Genomic DNA, 18,275 nt, shown 5'->3' with positions numbered 1-18,275 from the left:
GATGGAGATAAGTAGAGAAATATTTTTAAAGGTCTATAGTCAACGATACTTAGTGATCAATTACCTTGATGGGAAAGAAACGAAAGCCAAGGGTGACCAACTCCAGGATTTCTAACTGGAGCAGCAGAGCTGGTGCCCATTGAGGGGATATACAGGAGAAGGAACATGCAATGGAGGGCAGTGGTGAATTTAGTTTCAGGTATTTGAATTGAAGTGCCAGCAGGCTATCCGGGAGATGTTCGGGAGATGACTGGTACGTGTAGGTCTAAAGCTCAGGAAGGATCTGGGCAGATGGGTGAAGCCACAGAAGTGGACGATGACACTCACAGCAAATGCGTGGAGTGGAAAGAGTGGGGGTAGAATAAAGAACCTGGGGGATACCACATTTCTAGAACTGTTCTGGTCCTCTTTCCACCACCCCACAGAGCTTTCTTCTTATCTTTCAGTTTCTAGTCAAAGCAAATAAAGACACACACCTTTATCCATCTGGTTTATTTGCCAATAGCTATAATTTTGGATATAGCGGGCATCCCTTCTTCAGTTAAGCTGCCACTAAAGAAGGGTCAGGCAGACAACTTCAGAATTTGGGCTGTGAGAGGAGTAAGTATGGAGAAGCTGGTGGGAGGGATGGTGTTCAGCCCCTCAGGAGTAACTGCCTGGCCCTCCCAGGGGGATGACGAAGACAGAGATGTCATCCCCGGAACCCAGCTTGTTGTTGGGGAGACGCCAGCCACGGTCCCGGGGGGTACCCCGGGCCCCCAGGACCAGAGCTTGGGCCAGAGCTGTATACCTGCCAGGAGCACACATGCACATTCATGTACCAACATGTATGTGGGAAGACAGATACACAGGCCCACATGTGGGGTCCCAAGCATTGCTTCCCTTTGACCCTTCCTTCACCAATGCCATCCCCTTACCACCGTGCCATGCAGCCCCTACCTGCTGTGGTCATTGGGCTCATAGGCTGACAGCACCCTGTCCACAGTGGCGGCTACCTCACAGTCAGTAGTGACATCCCACAGGCCATCTGTTCCCAGGACTAGCACATCATCTGGGCAGTGCTCATATTGTGTCAGGTCATACACTCGTACCTGGTGGGAGAAAAGGGCAGAGAGGATTGAGGTGTGGGGTTTGCTGGACAGGGAGCTTGGAGATAAAGGGACTGTAGATGAAAGCTGGCCTAAAACTCCCAGAGAAGGCAAGGTGTGGTTTAAGGGGGCCACCGTATGGCTCACCTCAGGGAAGCAGGAGAGAAAGGGCTTGATGGGCAGGGTGGAACTGCAGACCTTAAGGTTGTGGTCTCCCAAGCCTCGGGTCACCCCAATGGTGGCCATCACCCGAGCCTGAAAGAAATGAGGAGGGAGTACCACTATAGTCCTCTGCCAGATTCTCTGAAACCAAAGATTCTTTCCACCCCTACCCTCAGGTAGAACCTCCACCTCCCTAGACAAGTTGTGATAGGTCCTCCTGCCCTCTCCCACCTCTACCATGGAGTTTACCTTTTTGCCCTCCCCACAGACCAGAGGAAACCTGAGATCCTCCAGCTCGATCTTTTTGTAGGCCCTGGGGAGGGGGGAGTAGAGGAGGCATCACCCAGGCATCAAAGCCTCTCTCCCCTAGGAGCTGCATACCCTCACACAAACTCCTTAGAAGGGCCACATCCTCCCAACTCCCAGCCTCCAGCTTCCACCTTGCTGCGGGTGAGGGACTGGTTGTGTTGCCATGGGAACGGGCCCCGGCTCTGAGGGAAGTGTTACCAGCCGGTCATGTTCTGGTCCCGGTACAACATCCTCTGCCCCAGCTCCTTGGGCAGAACTCTGCGGGGGAACTCAAGGTGGGTGAATTCACTGCCTAGCAGCTCTGGTTTCAGGAAGCCCTGGAGTTGGGGATGATCAAAACAGAGAGCCAGGGGGCATTATGCTCACAGCACACGGTGGTATATAGATGACGTTAACTACAGCAGACCCTTAAATAGAGTTTACCATGTGCCACACGTTATTCTAATATTAGCAAATATTAACTCATTTACTCCTCACAACAGCCCTTAAGGCAGGAACTACTGATGCACAGAGAGGTTAAGGGAGGGAATTGCTGAGGTCACACAATTAGCAAAGCCCTCAGACCAGGATGCATCCCGGGCTTCCAGCTCCACAGCCACATGCGTTTAGGCACTAAGCCGTACTGCCTTTCAGGGGCCTTTGCTGTTCCCTTCCCCCACCTCAGTCTCTACTTCCTGCCTCAGCTGGGGCCACAGTGGGAGCACTGGACCAGCCCAGTGCCGCAGCCTCCCTGCTGCAGCCTCCCACTGGCTCAGCCCCGCACTCCATAGTCCACACAGCGGCCTTCCCAGTAAGGTGCTTTCTGTGCCTGTGGTGGGGGTGTGAGAGTTCTCAGGGCCATGGGGTGCAGGGAGGCACAAGACCCGACAAAGAATGGGGGTAGGGAATTTGGTTCCTACTTACAAGCAGCTGAAGACGCTGGCGCTCAGTCTCCGGGGTAAACTCCCGGGACATTGGAATGATTTCACCATTCCGGACGATGATGGCTCTGCCCAAAGAAAGAAAAGGAATTGGGACCTGGTTCTCTTCAGACCCACTCACAAGAAATTCCAGAAAGACCAGACCCTCTCCATAATGACCTTTCAGATCTCTTACCCAGACCCCCATATCTGCCCCTGGCCCCACCCAATGGATATTTCATGCCACTCCTTATGTCTGTCACCCCTCTTGACTCCCTCCAATCTTGATTTTTAACCCCTGCCACCTTACTCTCCTGTATTCCCCCATCTCAGAGAGTGTGGCCCTCTATCGCCACCTCAGAGCCCCCTCCCCCATACCTGCTATCGCCTGCATTGGCCACATACACCTTGCCTAGCAGGTAGATCACAACCAGTGCACAGCAGCCCCCCTCCACTTGGTGGCCACGCCGTTCCCGGGCCATCTGCTCATCCTGCCACATAAGGAAGGGTCAGAGGTAGGTAGAAGGAGAGGTTCCAGCACACAGTCACCCTCCCCCTACCCCCTCTACCTCTAGAAATCAACTGGCCCAGCCAGGCTACACTGGAAGACAGGAGGGAAGACTGGGGTGTAACTGCCCCTTCTCCCTCCCCTCTGAACCAAGCTCTGCTCAGGCTCTCAAAGGTGTTGTGGGTTCTCAGGGTAACCCCCTTAGGCCACCTGGCTTCCACACAGAGTTGGCCAGAGTGGTTGCCTAGCAGGCCCTTGGCCCAGGTCACCCACTTACCATGAGCTGGAAGGCAGTCTCAATGGCCCCCACTACCAGGCTCTCATGGGTCACTTCCTTCTGTGAAGACCAGCAGGACTGAGGGCCAAGCAAGTGAGAGGGATCGGAGGAACCTGGGGTCCCCGGGGTTGTCGGGAGGCAGAGGGGTGGTGGCGAAGGGTCCTGAAGTATCTCTACCAGGTCCTTTAGCTGCTCTCGGATATGGCGATGCAGGAGCCGTGAGGCCATTTCAGCAGCCCCGCCCCCTGCATGCCCATCAAATAGGCCCCAGTAGTAGAAGCAGAGTCCCTGATGGAGGAAAAGTTGGAGGTGAGTTTTGTTTGTTTGTTTTGCGTGTGTGTGTGTGTTATGCAAGGAGAATAACAAGACTCTAGGCATCCATACAAACATCTGAGAGGTCAGTGTTTGCTACTGAAGGCAAATTAGGTTTTTTCACATAAGGCTTCGTATGTGTCAAGAGAAAGGAAAGGCTCAAAAAGCCAAACTCAGAGGATAACAGATCCAAAACTTAGCACTGGCAATTAAATCATCCATAAATATGTGAGCCTCTACATTTTAGGTAGGAAAGTAACATTCATGCTTACATGGTAGAATCTAACTGATGAATACCAGGTAAAGGTTCTGTGCCAGAAAGTAGATAGCCAGTGATTTCGTCAGGTCTTCCGCATGGCTCAGATTTAAAACCAGAGGCCTGAGTCCCTAGGGAGAGGTGTCACTGTGTCTCTGGAGTCTGGGAAAGGGGATGGGTCTTACCTGGCCTCGGCTAGGCTCCCTAGGTACTCCTGTAACACTCCTCCGACCTTCCACATATACCACTTCACAGCAAGCCTGGTCCTCATTGTGCTGACTCTTGCCAGCATTGATGACCCTGCCAGGCCAGAATGACCACATCAGGTTGGACACCAGACCAGGTCCTGGAATAACCCCCACCTTAGACATACACCGTCTCCTGCGCCCGCTGGCCAAGCTGAGAAAGGTCACAGCCACCTGGGATCCAGGCCAGAGGGAGGAGGAGAAGGGAGGGCTGGCAAGGTGTAAGGAGTACTGTTTGGGTGGCCAGCTCTACCACTTCACAGAAACGCCAGCAGGAGCTTCTAGCCAACCGCTATGTCCCCTGCCTGCCTCACTTCCCCCATCCCTGGCGGAAAAAAAAAGGCATTCCTAGTGGTGCTTCTAGGGGAGGGGCTAGATGGCAGCAGCAGTTTTACTTCCCTGCCAGCTAGACCCTACATCCCACCCTCAACCACTATCAACTCTCCCAGTGCCTTGTCCCCAGCACCTCATCCTCATGGGCACACCCACCCTTATCCTAAAACCATCCAGTGAAAGTTTCTGCTGCCTTGACAATGAGGAAGTTCTCCAGCCCAGATCGGGAAAGAGGAATTGAAATAGAGTAGAAGTGGAAGCCCACCTGGACTGGGCAGGAGTCACATACCCACAAACTCCTCCCACACAGGAGGCTAAGGGAGGTGGTGGTGGGTCCATGGGCCACCAGCCACCTTCCTCAGCGAACTGAGCGCCCCCATCTCCCTCGGTGCTCTGCGTTCCCGGCAGATGCATTAAAAATACACACAGCCCGGGGGCCAGCCGGCCGCTCCGGCCAGGGGGTCCGCTTCTTTGCCAGGCCAGCACGAGTTGGCAGGCTGAAGGGCATCTAAATGGGACCCTCCTCTACCCCGGGCGTCACCCTCCCCGCCCCTGGAGAAGCTGGCGGCCTCCTGGTGTCGCGGGCTATTTCTGGGTGTGGAGGGGGAGGGGAACTACGGTAAGAGGGACAGGGAACTGGGGCGCTGGAGACGGGAAGCGGGTGAGCGAGTCTTCCCAACCGCTATGTCCCCTATTAAAAAGAACCCCGCTCCTTCGTGAAACCCCTTTTCCCTTAGCCTTTAAGCTGCCGGGCCGCGACTGGGAACTGGCCAACTCATCCTTCGCGGGGCCCTCAGCCCTCCGGGCTCTGGGGCAGAACAGGGTCCTGAGGCGGCGTGGGCGAGGGCAGTCAATGAGCGGGAAGGACCTGAAGAAGGTGACACAGGCTGCGCCCGACTGGAAAGTGGGTTGGGAGGGGGTGCGGCCCGAAGACCGGAGGATAGCAAAGGTCCTGGGAAAAGAGAGCTCCTGGCCCGGACGCGGCGTGGGGAACGCGTCCTAGCGCCGGGGATGCGAAGCTGGGGAGAGGGGTGGGAGCCCCATCCTGGTTTGGGTGCCCCAGGGGGCGCTCACTCGGCGTAGCCTGTGCTCCAGGGCAGGCGGCGGCCCGTGTCCGGGGGGCTTTGCACAGCCCGGCCCGCGTGGTCATCGGCGCGTCGCAGCCCCCCGGGGCTCAGCTGCAGAAAGGTCGGTCTGGAGAAGCTCGCTCGAGCCTCAACAGCCTTCGCGGGCGTCGCCCTCCCGCTCCCAGCCTTCGCGGGAGGGCTCCTGGGCGCTTCTGGAGCGGCAGCGGGTGGCGCCGAGGCAGGGTTGGGCAGGTCCGGGGACTTGGGGCGCGGAGGCGGAGCGCCCCCGGAGCTCACCAGGTGCGCCACTGCCGAGCGCACCCGGTTTAGCATGCTGCCTCTCTGCCCCGCCCTCGGCCGCGGCCCCGCCCCCGCCCAGGCCCCGCCCCCAGGGCTCGGGGTGGGCGGTGCTCGCGCCAGCCGGCCCTTCCCTGCTACTGGCTCCTGGCCAGCTGGGCGGGTCCCGGGCGAAACTTGCCCTTGCTCTGGGCCACCCCAGGAACCGGCCCATGGGCCCCCGGCCTCTGCCCCGCCCCATTCCGGCTTGGCCCCGCCTCCGTTTCTTAGGGGTAGGTTCTGTTGCTGTGGGAAGGGGGCGGAGAGAAGGAAACCTTATTTCAGCCGTGCGCTAGATTAGACATCAGCTAGAACGTCTCCATTGTGACGGGGGCTGAGGGACAAGGGGGTGCGGTCTCCTCGCTCTCGGTTCGGTGTGGCCAGCCAGCCCAGAGAGCCATGGAGCTAATGACCTCAGAGCAAAACAGGCGCTTGGGAGCCGCCGGGTATGAGGCGCCAGGTGTGACACCACCTCTGGATGGGGCTGCAGGAGCGAGAGCGGGCAAGCTGGTACCGGGTGGGGGTGCGGGGGTAATGACGCAGGCTGCAGCCGACCACCCCGGAATCAGGAGCCGGGGTAGATTCCTGGGCTCCTGATGCGCTGTTCCCCATGAAGACCACCTCTAGATCTGGGAAAGCGGTTGCTACTCCCACCCTCCTTTCTCTCTCAGAACCCAGGTCTTTCCCACAATGTAGACCTTCCCTGACCACAGCAGGACAAGCTATTCATAGTTAGGATAATAACGACATAACAAATACTAATTTATTGAAGACGTACTGCATACTAGGCCCTTTACAAAGCACGTTCCATACATTATTTGGTTATTTATACTGCACACCAATCCTTCAAGATGGGTTTTTTTCTATCAGTTTCACGGATGAGGCAGGACAGGACGCTTCTTGTCATTTTACCGTGACTTGCCCCAAGAGGTCACACAGTCAGTGAAAGATTCACACCTATGTCGGCCTCCTGACATTCAAACCTGCTCTGTCTTAAGAACCAAACTGATTTCTCCGGATCAGGGAGGAAGGGCTAGAAAGGAGATCAATGGCAGAGAGAGGAGTGGGGGTTCCTCTCCTCCCATCCTTGTCTTAGGGCCAGGGCTGAGAGCAGTCCGGGAATGCTGAGCAAGTTCTACGTCTACCGCCAGGGGGTAACAGAGGCCAGGCTAAGCCCTTGCCTAAGAAGAGTAAAAGCTCACCCACTGGAAGACCAGGACAGAGCCCAATGCCTGGTTGGCTGCCTGTTCTTCCTAACTTCTCCCCTCTGGGAGAGGGTGGTACTGACCTGATGCCACAAGAGCTCTGTCTCTAAACCTCCTATCAGAAAGTTGATCACTAGGTATCCACAGACACCACCCATCCACACATCTCAAATGGGGACAAGGCCGTTGTGGCCCTCATGCAAGTTGGAGGTAGCCATCAGCGACTACGGCACCCAGTTCACAGATGGAACTTTTCTGGGCTCTGTCGGCCAGGTGCTTCCTGACCACATCCCACTCTGTTCCCCAGGCTAAACTGTGTCCCCAGAAGGGATGACTTTCTTGGCAGCTTCTAAATAAAGATCCCACAATAGTCATTCAGGTTGGTAGACTTACTATGCCTGCTATGTTATGCCTGAGCTTTAGGCAGAGAGAGCCAGAGGAAAAGAAGTCACAGGGGAGAAAAAAAAATAGACCCCAAGGCAAATACAGCAACAAAAGCAGTCGGGGACAAAGAACAGGCTGCTTCTATAGGTTTTCCCCTGCTATTTGAGAAAAACTGGAACCAACTCTCAGATAAATAATAGCAGCAGCAAGCCAGCAACTGAGGAAACAAATATAACTCCTGGTTGTTTTTATTATTAAGTGTTTCTGAGACAGTTTACTTACCACTTCTTGGTGTCACCCAGCTCCCTATTCCCTGCCCTTTCTAGCACCCACCATGGTGTGGCTACAAGCTGTCTGCAAAGCTAAGCCAAGAGACCCCCCCAGCTCCAGCACCAGATGATCAGCAGGGAAGATAACAGCTCCCTGGGGCTCCAGAACAGCCCCCAGCCACGGCCTAATCCTAAGGCTCCCCTCTCCCTGAACCTCTCACCTCCTATTCCTGACACCATTATGCCTCCTCCATCCTCAGACTGCCCCAGAACCTGGTGAGGTCATCACCTCTACTCATCCCTGAGGCAGCGGAAAGTGAGAGGGAAAAGGGGGTGGGGTAGGAAGAAGCAGACTTGTGGGATGTTTTTCTCTGTGAAGAGCGAGACTCTGCTCAGTGGCTGGCCCTGCCGGGGGGAGTGTGAAGCTTGAGCCAAGGAGGGGGACTGGACAGCCTCAAGACAGGCCCCTTTATCTCAGGTCACAATGGTGGCTCAGGGCCCAGAACTGGTCATCTTCTTGCCTTGTCTCTCCCCTTCACATCACCCCAAACCCAAAGGCCTCTTAAACTAAGAGGAAAGTCCCTTCAAATTCACAGAACACCACTCCCTCTCATTTGTCTAATACTTTCACATCCAAAATAGACCCCTGTAAAGAATTATTCAGTTGCAATTAATTACATTGCAATTTTTCTGATAAAGAAACTGGGTCTCAGGCCAGGAGTGGTGGCTTACACCTGTAATCCCAGCACTTTGAGAGGCCATGGTGGATGGATCAGTTGAGTCCAGGAGTTCAAGACCAGCCTGGGCAACATAGTAAAACCCTGTCTTTACAAAAAATACAAAAAATTAACCCTGGCTTGGTGGTGCACTACAGACTACCCCTATAGTCCCAGCTACTCAAGAGGCTGACAGGGGAGGATCATTTGAGCCCAGGAGGTGGAGGTTACAATGAACCAAGATCTGGGTGACAGAGTGATGAGACCCTGTCCCCAAAAAATAAATAAATAAAAAAGAAAAGAAAAAGAATGAAAGAAAGAGAAGAAAGGAAGGAAGGAAGAAAGAAAGAGAAACAAGAAACTAGGTCTCAGAATTTGGTTCCCATGTTGGTATTCACACTTATCATCCGTAAGGACCATTCATAGCCTGCTACGGTCCTCCTGCCTAATGCCCACACCCTAATGCCACACCTTCCTCCTGGGAGAGGAAGAGATATTTACTATTCCCTCCTAAATATCATTCTAGAAGAGTGCTGTTGAGCAGAACTTTGTGCACTGATGGGAATGTTCTACATCTGCTCTGTCCAATACAGCAGTCCCCATCTTCGTGTGGCTATTGAGCATTTGAAATATGGTGCATACTAATGAGGAACTGAATTTTAAGTTGTATTTAATTAATTTGGATTTAAATTTAAATATCAACATGCCACTAGTGGCTACGGTATTGGACAATGCAGTTCTGCAATCTTCAAAGCTCTAAAACCCTGAGGGTCTAGTCAATCACTCCTCACTCCCAGCTCCTTTCCCCCCAGCACCTCCACCTCCCCTGAGCCAGGGCACTGGGGGCCACGAGACCTTGAGGGTTTTGAGGGACCTCCTCTGAGTTGCCACCACGGAGGTGTCCATCCTCACTGAACCTGCGGGGGCCGGATGTCCTCTCTCCCTTCCTCTTGCCCTCGGCCGCCAGGGGCCGCTGCGTCTCGGCTGTGCCCATCCGTTCAGCCGAGCGCCTGGCGCTGTCCCGAAGGAGGCAGCGGCGCCCACGCGGGGCTGGAGGAGCGGGGGTAGCCCGGGGCGAGGCGGCGGTTGCGGCGGCGGCTGCGCGCTCCCCGACCTGCCGGCAGGAACCTTGGAAAAAACCCGGCTGAGTTCTGCAGAGCTGGCGGGGCCTGGCCCGGAGCTCCCCTGTGCCCAGAGCCGGGCCCGCCCTTCGGATGATGCCAACCTGACCAGAACCCCTCTGTCCCGGGGGCGCAGCAACTTGGTGAAGGGGACAGGGCTCCGGACTAGACAGCACCCAAGCTGGCCGCTCCCTCCCAAAGTCTGTCTTTCGGAGTGTTGGTTCCTAGTTCAGTGGCAAGGAAGACTTCAGGCCAGCAGATCGAACCAGTGGGCACCACCGAGGACCAGGTAGGTCCCAGGTGTGGGGGCTCAGAATGTGGAGGAATGAGTAGGCGTTAGGGGGGTTTGTGGGGAGAGAAGGTGAAGAAAGGTTGAAGGTTCTTATGGTTCACATCCTCAAACCCTTGTAATGCAGGCTGCTAACTCAGCCTCACTAAATCCCTGGATTGGGATTTAGGAAAAATAGCCTAGGAAATTGAGGCAGGAGCATGGAAGTCGAAAAACACATCCCAGAAGCTTCTATGTCCAGCTGTTTCTGGGGGGGAGGGAATAGAATGTCAGGGACGAGAGCCCAAATGAACACACCCACCCCTCTACTCCCCACCCCACCGAGGTCTTTTGGGCCTTGGGGTTCCTAGGAGAGACGCCTGAGTTGGATTGGAGGATGTTGCAGCTCAGAGGGAAATAGGATCACCTGAGAGAAGACAAAGCTGCATTTGTGATGGTCAAAAGGAGGGCTCCTGGAGGGCAGGGAGAAGAGATGCCTACTCAGAAAAGAGGCACATCTAGAACGGTGGGAAGCTCCACCCAGGGAGCACACCCATCCCCTGGGAACTGGCACCTCTTCCTCTGTCTTCCTCCAGATTCCCCTTATGCTCTCGCTCCTAGGAGCTAGGACTCAGGGGTCTCTGTCCTTCCGGGGCCCCACCATCCTCTATGTTTCAGTTCTGCCTCCCTTTAGAGAGGTGAGGGAAGAGAGGTTCTTAGGGAGAAATGGAAAGCTGTTGGAGGCTGTGGCCTTCAAAGGCTCAGGGACCTGGAGTGTCCCCATTCTAGCCCTCTGGTGTGGGAATGGGGGCGAGGGCCGCTAAGCCAAGCCAGCTCCATGTGAGTCCAGGAAGCAGGTGCCATAGTGGGTAGGAGGTGGAAGCAAAGAGGATCAGGGCATCAGGAATCTTTCCCACGAGCCTTTTCCAGCAGGAATCTGTCAGGTTCTGCTCCTTCCTTGACCCTCAGCTCCCTCCCAAGGCCAGAGAGATGACAGCCGTGATTCTTAGACCCCTCCCTACCATCACCCTGCTTCACTCTTGGGATAGAGAAACTCCCTCAGGCCACTCTTCTCAGGCTCACCACCCTGTGCGATCCCGGAGTCTGCAAGGACCCCTCCAGATTCCCAGGCCAGAAGAGACTGTCCCTGCCCTGGCACCTGAGAACAGCTTCAGAATTGGGCTGAACTTCCGTGCCCAGCCCACACCCTTGCCCTCTCCCAGGTTCTCCTTCACCCCCTGCAGAGCCATGGGCTCCCTCCATCCTTTGCAACCCCCTAAGAATCTTTCCTGCTTGTCCAGGTGGAGTGAGTCTGAGGTCAGCAGATGAACAGACAGAAACTGAAAGATCCCCAAAAAGGTAAGTGAGGAGACATTGAATATGGGGAGTAGTAGGGGTGGACAGAGATCAAGTACCCTATCTGAGGAGCAACTGGGTCCTAGCAGTTGGTTTGGCCTCTGGTATTCCCAAAGCTGCAATGGCACTTGTGAGGGCCCAGCAGTGGTCCAGGCCCACCCCTGAGCTTGTGGCCTCGCTGCCTCCTGGGACTTCTCCCACCCCCTTCTATGGCTGGGCAGCTCCGAGCTACTCTGTGCCTCTTGCTTCCTTAGGATTCCCTCCATTTCCAGCCTAACCTTCAGGGTAGCTTTGGGAGGCCCAAACCATCAACGATGAAAGAGGAAAAGGAAAGGGGAAGAGAGCAGAGGCAAGGTGGTGCAATGGGCAGAGGGCAGGCTTCTAGGCTCTGGACTTTTCCACCCACATGCTGCCTGGCCTTGGGCAAGTCATTTGACTTCTATTAGCCTCGGTTTCATCTCTTCCTTTTTAATTAAATTCTGTTTAAATTGAAGTGCTACTGCATTCCCGTGGTTGGAAGCTCAAAAAGCAAGAAATGAATCAGGAGAAAAATGTCTCTCTTCTACCTCCATCTCCCAGCCAACCAGTTTCCCTTTTTGATGGCAAACAATATTACTAGTTTTAAAATACATTTTTCAAAGCTAGTTTATGCATATCTGAGCAACATAGATAATCCTTCCTTTATACACATTTTATTTTATTTATTTTTGGGCTGGGGTCTCACTCTGTTGCCCAGGCTAGAGTGCAGTAGCACAGTCATAGATCACTGCAGCCTCAAACTCCTAAGCTCAAGTGATCCTCTCACCTCAGCCTCTGGAGTAGCTGGGACTATAGGTGTGCACCACCATGCCTGACTAATTTTTAAATTTTTTGTAGAGATGTTGCCTAGGCTGGTCTCGAACTTCTGGCCTCAAGTGATCCTCCTGCCTTGGCCTCCCAAAGTGCTGGAATTAGAGGCGTGAACCACCACTCCTGGCCTGCCTTATACACATTGTATACACACCATTCTACACTTTGCTTTTTTTCCCCCTTAACAGTGGATTATCACTGGAGATGATTGCATGTGTCAGGACATAAAGCATTTTCCCATTGGTTTTTTTACAGCTATCTGGATGGGACTGCATTTGTACAGACTCTACGATGTATTCAGCCAGTCTTTTACTGATGGTTGTTTAGGTTATGTCCTAGCTTTTTGAGCTTTGGTTTGCTCATCTGTAAAACAGGTAATAATAATCTTACTTTGTAGGACAGTTGTGAAGAATTCAAGAGTGTGCATGTGAAGTGCTGGAACCAAGCACTCAAAGAGTAGGAGTCAATATTATTGTCCCTCCCATGTCACGACCCTCCATGGGCCCGTATCTAGTTCATCCTCCAAGATGCCTCTTAAATGTTGTCTCCTCCAAAGGCTCTCCTTTTCTTCCTGTAGCACTCATTACTGCCTGCATGACTCTGTGCCAGGTTGAAAGATGCCTGGGGACAAGGTGTGCCTCCTCCCCATCTTTGTGCCTCCCAGAGTGTGTGGCACAGAGAAGGTGCCCAGGCTGGGCACAGGGGAGCTTCTGCCTGGAGCTGAGCAGAATGTGTGCTTCTCTCCGCAGGATGAGTGAGAGGGTCGCGCGGAACTGGAGCACGGGCGGCTGGCTGCTGGCACTGTGCCTGGCATGGTTGTGGACCCACCTGACCTTGGCTGCCTTGCAGCCTCCCACTGCCACAGGTTTGGAGGAGGTGGCACGGCCCGGGGAGGGAGTTTCCCAGGACACCTGGGGAGCTGGACACCACTCCACCGTGTTCCATAGCAGGCAGGTCTCCCAGGCAGAGTAAAATCCAGAGATTCTAGGGGTTCCGGCTCCTCCTCTGCTCTTTACCCAGGTATCTCTGCCCACACCTGCTGTCCCGCCCCAGAGAAGGTCTGGGCAGACCCTTTGCTCACCTCTCCTTCCAGGCTGGAAGGTGTTCTGTAGTGAGAGAGGCCCTCGGGTGAGGGCTTAACTCTAGCCTCCTGGCCTAATCCTGTGGTTTTCCTTCTGGGATAGCTAAAGCCTGTGTAAGCGGATGATCCTCCCCACGCGTTGTAAGCCCTGGGGCCCTTGCCCTCACCCTGAGGAAGCTGATGAGGCGGGGCTGGTGCGGGACTCTGTCTTCTGCCCAGGGGCCGTGCTCTGCCAAAGGGTGAAGAGCACAGGCCTCACAGGGGAGGGAGGAAGAAAAGGAGCTCTGTGAAGCGGCGGGAAGATTTCATCCACTTCCTCCTCCCCTGCCACTGGCAGTCTCTTCCATAGCCCTCCCTGAAGCAGGGAGGAGGGGCTGGAGGCCAGCCCGGGTGGGCGGGAGGGAGTGGGGTCGGGCGTCTTGGGCGTCTGATCCTGGGCGGCTCCCCTCAGTGCTTGTGCGGCAGGGCACCTGCGAGGTGATTGCCGCTCACCGCTGCTGCAACCGGAACCGCATCGAGGAGCGCTCCCAGACGGTGAAATGCTCCTGTTTTTCTGGCCAGGTGGCCGGCACCACGCGGGCAAAGCCCTCCTGCGTAGACGGTGAGTGAGAGGCCAGGACCCGGGCAGCGCCCTGAGCAGAGCCATAAGGAGGCCTGTTCAGGCCTCGCCATCTGCTGGGGATACAATTTCATACCCGTCTCAGGGCTTTCATGAGCAGTCTCAAATGGTGGGGCCCCCTCTGGGAGAAGAGGGCAGACGTGGCCATCCCTGTGCCATAGATGAGAAAAGCTCTTGTGATGCGCACAGCCTCCCACACTCACGTGCCCTCTGCCTGTTGCACACACAGGCGCGTTCCCTCACACGGCCCCACTCCTCTCCCCACACACTTCCTCCAGCTCCTTCCCCTGCTGCTCCTTCCCCTGGCTGCGTCCGCATACCCTCCTCTCCTTCTCAGCCCTTCTCTCACACTTTCCTATGTGGACACGTGAGATCCCTCACACCCACGCTCATACCCTAACACTCATTTGGCACCCCATACACATGCCCACTGTGTGACGCGCATACCAGCTATGCCAGCTATGCACTCCTGGTCTGTAGACCCCTCCAGACGACTCACACCCTTGCTCACACACCACAGAGGGAGTATACTGGTTGTGCATCGATGCTAGTGACATGGTCACCTTAGAGGCATTTTTGCCTGCCTTCACTCCTCACTGTCTGGGGAGATGCAGGGATCGGTGGGATTAAAGTTGAGAGGGTTATGTCCCCAGGCCTCAGCCTGAGTATTGCCTCTCTGGGCAGCCTGGAGTAGGGGAAAGACAAGGGAAATGCATGGCTCAAGGCCAGGGGTGTGTGGAAACGTGCACCTCATTCGCAGACCTGCTCTTGGCTGCCCACTGTGCTCGTAGAGACCCTAGAGCTGCGCTCCGCCTCCTGCTCCCACAGCCTCCATCGTCCTGCAGAGATGGTGGTGTCAGATGGAGCCCTGCCTGCCGGGGGAGGAGTGTAAGGTGCTCCCGGACCTGTCGGGATGGAGCTGCAGCAGTGGACACAAAGTCAAAACCACCAAGGTACCCTGGGTGGGCACCTCATCTCACCCTCCCCTTCCCTTTCTACCAAGGGCAGAAAAGGGGACACAGGAGCCTTGGAGGTCTAGGATGTCAGTGTCCCAAGGTGAGATCGTGAACCACGAAATTCACAGACAGTCCTCTCAGGTCTGTTCTCACTGGGGACTGGAGTTAGGGGGGTCAGGACTTGAAATCCAGTGTGTCCTGGGAAGATTCTTGATGTCCATATACCCTGATTTCCTCCTCTCTGCCTGGAATTAGTTTGCCTCCGGAAAATATCAGGCCTATAAAAACATAGTCGAGAATGGGAAAAATTATCAGATAATTGAGGGAGGAATTGCTACTTCTACCTGAACTCCAGGTACAGTAGTCACTCTGCCACTCACCTCTGCCGTGACCACCCCCCATCCCCACCCCATTCCCACTGTTGTTGACTCCCTACAGTTCATACCTACCCTCCTGTAGTCAGATTTCTCTGTCTACTGTCACAGCACCCAAGAGGATTATTATTTTCATGGTTTGCTGCCTGCCCCACAGAACAAGGGGTAATTAAATTTTTATCAAACTCTTTAGCAGCTCCATGTGTGTCATGGTTAATCAGCGGCATTGCTCTGCCATCGCCATTGGTACAGAAGAGTGACACTGCGGGGCGAGCCAGGGTTCTGCCTTTGGCTTTCCTTCCCTCCCACCACACACAGCAAACAAGCAAACACACAAGAAAATAGAGAAGGAGGGCTGGGTGCGGTGGCTCACACCTGTAATCCCAGCACTTTGGGAGGCAGAGGTGGGTGAATCAAGAGGTCAGGAGTTCAAGACCAACCTGGCCAACATGGTGAAAACCCGTCTCTACTAAAAATACAAAAATTAGCTGGGCGTAGTGGCATGCGCCTGTAATCCCAGCTACTTGGGAGGCTGAGGCAGGAGAATCGCTTGAACCTAGGAGGCAGAAGTTGTGGTAAGCAGAGATCATGCCACTGCACTCCAGCCTGGGCGACAGAGTGAGACTCCATCTCAAAAAAAGAAAAAAAATAGAGAAGGAAAGGCAGCCTTTGGCTTCTGAAGAGAGCAACCATTTTCACAGAGCACACAACAAAAGGAGCTACAACAAGAAAAAGTTTGGCTCTAAAGTAGAGCATCCTCTCTCTATCTGGAGGCAGGGATGAGGGACAGCCATTCTGAGTATATTTAAGATCAGAAGAGAATGAGACCCACTACAGAGCTTGTGACATTTGTCACCATGTTATAGGTTTGGGTTTGTAGCCTGTAAGGAAGTACTTGCAATTTGGGTAGCTACTCTGAAGCAAACAGTGGGGAGGCTTGTCTGACGTATGTTTGCATGGGTCACCAGGCCGTGCTTTCCCATTCCGGCCTGCTTTAGGGTGAGAGGATCGGCAGCAATGGCCTCTAAGTGACCTGCATATTCTGGGTAGTCTCTGGCATGCTGGAATGGAATAGGCACTCCCTTCTCTAACCTTACCCTATCACTTCTTCACCAGGTCACACGATAGCTCTTGGGGGTCACGGCCTGGACAAGAAAGGCTTGATTGAGTCATGAACTGAAGAATGGTATCCAGTCATCAGCCAGGAAAGATGGGGATTCACTTACATGCCTCATGTCAAATGCAGCATCAGTCTTTCCGGGGCATTTCAGTTAAGCTGCTCAGCAGATATGGATGGATCTGCAACCACATACCTAGTGTGGAGCTGGGCTTTTCTGGAGACATGAAGGTCAACACACAATTCCTGCCCTTAAGGAATGTCCAGTTGAATTGGAGAGTTGATGACAGACAATTTAGATAATTTAGGTTAAAGTACTTGATACCAGACTGTGGCTTCTGGGCCACATGCTATGGCATGATGGGGTTTTGGGAATGAGATTCCCACAGTTCTTCAGATACCCCGTGGCCACAGGGCATAGAGACAAGAGGTCACATTCAGCACTCACCACCTCCCTCTTTCTCATCAGTTCTGAATCCCCAGCAAGCTGTTAACATGTTGCAGAAAAACACTCTCCCCTTATGGCCAGACCAGCGGTATCTCATTTGGATGGGATTGGATTGAGTTGCGGAAGGAAAGTAAAAATAAAGCCAAATAACTTCCCAGCAAATCTTCGGCAGAGGTATGAGCCATTCATTGGGTATGGGATGGACAGGACTTTAAAATCATCTCCATCAAGCACCTCAGGTTTTTGTTTGTTTGCTTATTTTAACAGATGAGGAAGCAGCCCCAGAGAGGTGAGGCAGTTTGCCCAAGATCTCATAGCCTGGGCTCCCAAACCTCTAAGACTGATGACTTTCCACTAGCCTGAATAATAGGATTCCAACGTAGGCCTCCCATGTTAATTTTATGTCAAGTTACTGGAACCAGCAAAGTACAGGCTGGAGAGCAGCAACATTTTTCTTGGGAGATGCTAGAGCAGGGACTTTTACTAAGGTCACTGTTCTCCTGTCTGAAATAATCCAGAATATCCACACACCAGGATGTGGGACCATCTGGTCTCCACTCTACTCTCATCCTCCAAATTTCAAGCAGGCCTTATGACACCCAGAGGTCACTCAACCCAGTTACAGCTGGGGCTCAGCTGGCATCTCCATTACCCACTCTGACCCATCTCTTCTGGGGTCTTTGGGCTATGATTCTCAGAAGGTCTGGCTCCAGGAGAAATTCTGGGTGGGATGTAGAACTGGTTAGAGTCTTCTCTTTTCAAAGGCCCCTGATGGGCAGCAGGGGTGAAAGGCTAGAGCCTCTGTTTAGAATTAAAGGTCAGTGCAGTCAGGCTGACACTAGATGGCTCAGGGATGACACATAGGCTTCAGGGACTCAGAGGCATGGGCTACTTAGATATCTCATCAGTAAGAGAATTGCAGCCTCTGAGACTGTGGGCGTTGAGATCACCAAGGCCTTAGGGAGGGGGGTGTCAGTAGAGACCCACCTGGACGATGCGGAATTCTGACCCTCAGAGGGACAAATCAGATGATAGTTTGTGGCTGAGTCTTAGCTTCTCCCTCCCTCCCTGTGCAGTAGAACCGAGACTGATATTCCCCCTTTCTCACCCTACTCTAGTTTATTTTCTTGTTTTTGACAATGGGGTGAACAATGGTGCCAGCTTCTTACTAGACTGTAAATACCAGAACTCACAACTCAGAATCTCTGCAGATGGTGGGCTCATGGGGTGGGGTAGTCAGGGAGTTGGTCAAAGATCGTCATTGCCTCCTTTAAGGTTGGAGGATGGAGGGTGGGGATGGATTAAGGGATTGGCAAACTTTTTCTGGAAAAGGCCAGATAGTAAATATTTCAAGCTTGGCAGCTCACATGCAGTCTCTTGTTGCATACTCTTTGTTTTTATTGTTGATTTTTTGTTTGTTTGTTTGTTTGTTTCATTTTGTTTTAAAATATCTTTAATATACAAAAGCTAGTCTTATTAATAGCTCAAGTCTTAGCTGTATAGAAACAGAATCTGGGTCTTTTTCAGAAGGATGCCAATCATATGAACCTTTGAAGGCAGGCCATCTCTGCAGTGTGGGACTGCCTCCCAGCCTCCTGGCCTGACTTCTGTGCAATGGGAACCTGAGCATGAGGGCTGGGTCAGGTTTTGTTTTTCTCCTAATGCTTCTTGAGAGATTGGTGAGTGAATTATTTAGGCTACAAATGAGACAGCTTTAGTA

At 53.6% G+C, this 18,275-nt stretch overlaps 2 protein-coding genes across 9 annotated transcripts; one reads left to right on the top strand and one right to left on the bottom strand.

The window, feature by feature from the left end:
• Positions 1-477: 477 nt before the first annotated feature.
• On the bottom strand, positions 478-5,916 carry PPM1J (protein phosphatase, Mg2+/Mn2+ dependent 1J). The gene is made up of 10 exons (XM_002810421.6): positions 5,464-5,916; positions 3,997-4,111; positions 3,244-3,531; positions 2,837-2,949; positions 2,463-2,547; positions 1,758-1,876; positions 1,500-1,563; positions 1,236-1,343; positions 940-1,091; positions 478-790 (listed from the first exon to the last, which is right to left on the bottom strand). Exons 1-10 carry the CDS (start codon positions 5,787-5,789, stop codon positions 643-645), a joined length of 1,518 nt encoding a protein of 505 aa, XP_002810467.3. The 5' UTR covers positions 5,790-5,916; the 3' UTR covers positions 478-642.
• Positions 5,830-16,717, top strand: TAFA3 (TAFA chemokine like family member 3). Of its 8 annotated transcripts, none has more exons than XM_054529433.2 (7): positions 5,830-6,025; positions 9,624-9,776; positions 11,057-11,114; positions 12,710-12,825; positions 13,493-13,642; positions 14,489-14,613; positions 16,107-16,717. In XM_054529433.2, the coding sequence occupies exons 4-7, from the start codon at positions 12,711-12,713 to the stop codon at positions 16,116-16,118; spliced, it is 402 nt and encodes a 133-aa protein (XP_054385408.1). In that variant the 5' UTR covers positions 5,830-6,025; positions 9,624-9,776; positions 11,057-11,114; position 12,710; the 3' UTR covers positions 16,119-16,717. The 8 variants fall into 8 exon arrangements, with proteins under 8 accessions (XP_054385408.1, XP_054385377.1, XP_054385390.1 ...); XM_054529402.2 differs by having other exon boundaries at positions 5,875-6,025; positions 14,489-14,716; XM_054529415.2 differs by having other exon boundaries at positions 5,890-6,025; positions 14,421-14,613.
• Positions 16,718-18,275: the final 1,558 nt, after the last annotated feature.

Source organism: Pongo abelii, chromosome 1 (assembly GCF_028885655.2).
Source record: "Pongo abelii isolate AG06213 chromosome 1, NHGRI_mPonAbe1-v2.0_pri, whole genome shotgun sequence".
Classification (NCBI taxonomy): Eukaryota; Metazoa; Chordata; class Mammalia; order Primates; family Hominidae; genus Pongo; species Pongo abelii.
This window is presented reverse-complemented; position numbering and strand designations above follow the sequence as displayed.

Coding starts and splice junctions, on each gene's coding strand:
- TAFA3 (XM_054529402.2), top strand. CDS start 12,711: ATGAGTGAGAGGGTCGCGCGGAACTGGAGCACGGGCGGCTGGCTGCTG. Junction 12,826..13,492: donor GCAGCCTCCCACTGCCACAG/GTTTGGAGGAGG, acceptor GGCTCCCCTCAG/TGCTTGTGCGGCAGGGCACC. Junction 14,717..16,106: donor TAGGATGTCAGTGTCCCAAG/GTGAGATCGTGA, acceptor CTTCTTCACCAG/GTCACACGATAGCTCTTGGG.
- PPM1J (XM_002810421.6), bottom strand. CDS start 5,789: ATGCTAAACCGGGTGCGCTCGGCAGTGGCGCACCTGGTGAGCTCCGGG. Junction 1,877..2,462: donor GCCAGCGTCTTCAGCTGCTT/GTAAGTAGGAAC, acceptor CCCCAACTCCAG/GGCTTCCTGAAACCAGAGCT. Junction 1,344..1,499: donor TCTGTGGGGAGGGCAAAAAG/GTAAACTCCATG, acceptor CATTTCTTTCAG/GCTCGGGTGATGGCCACCAT.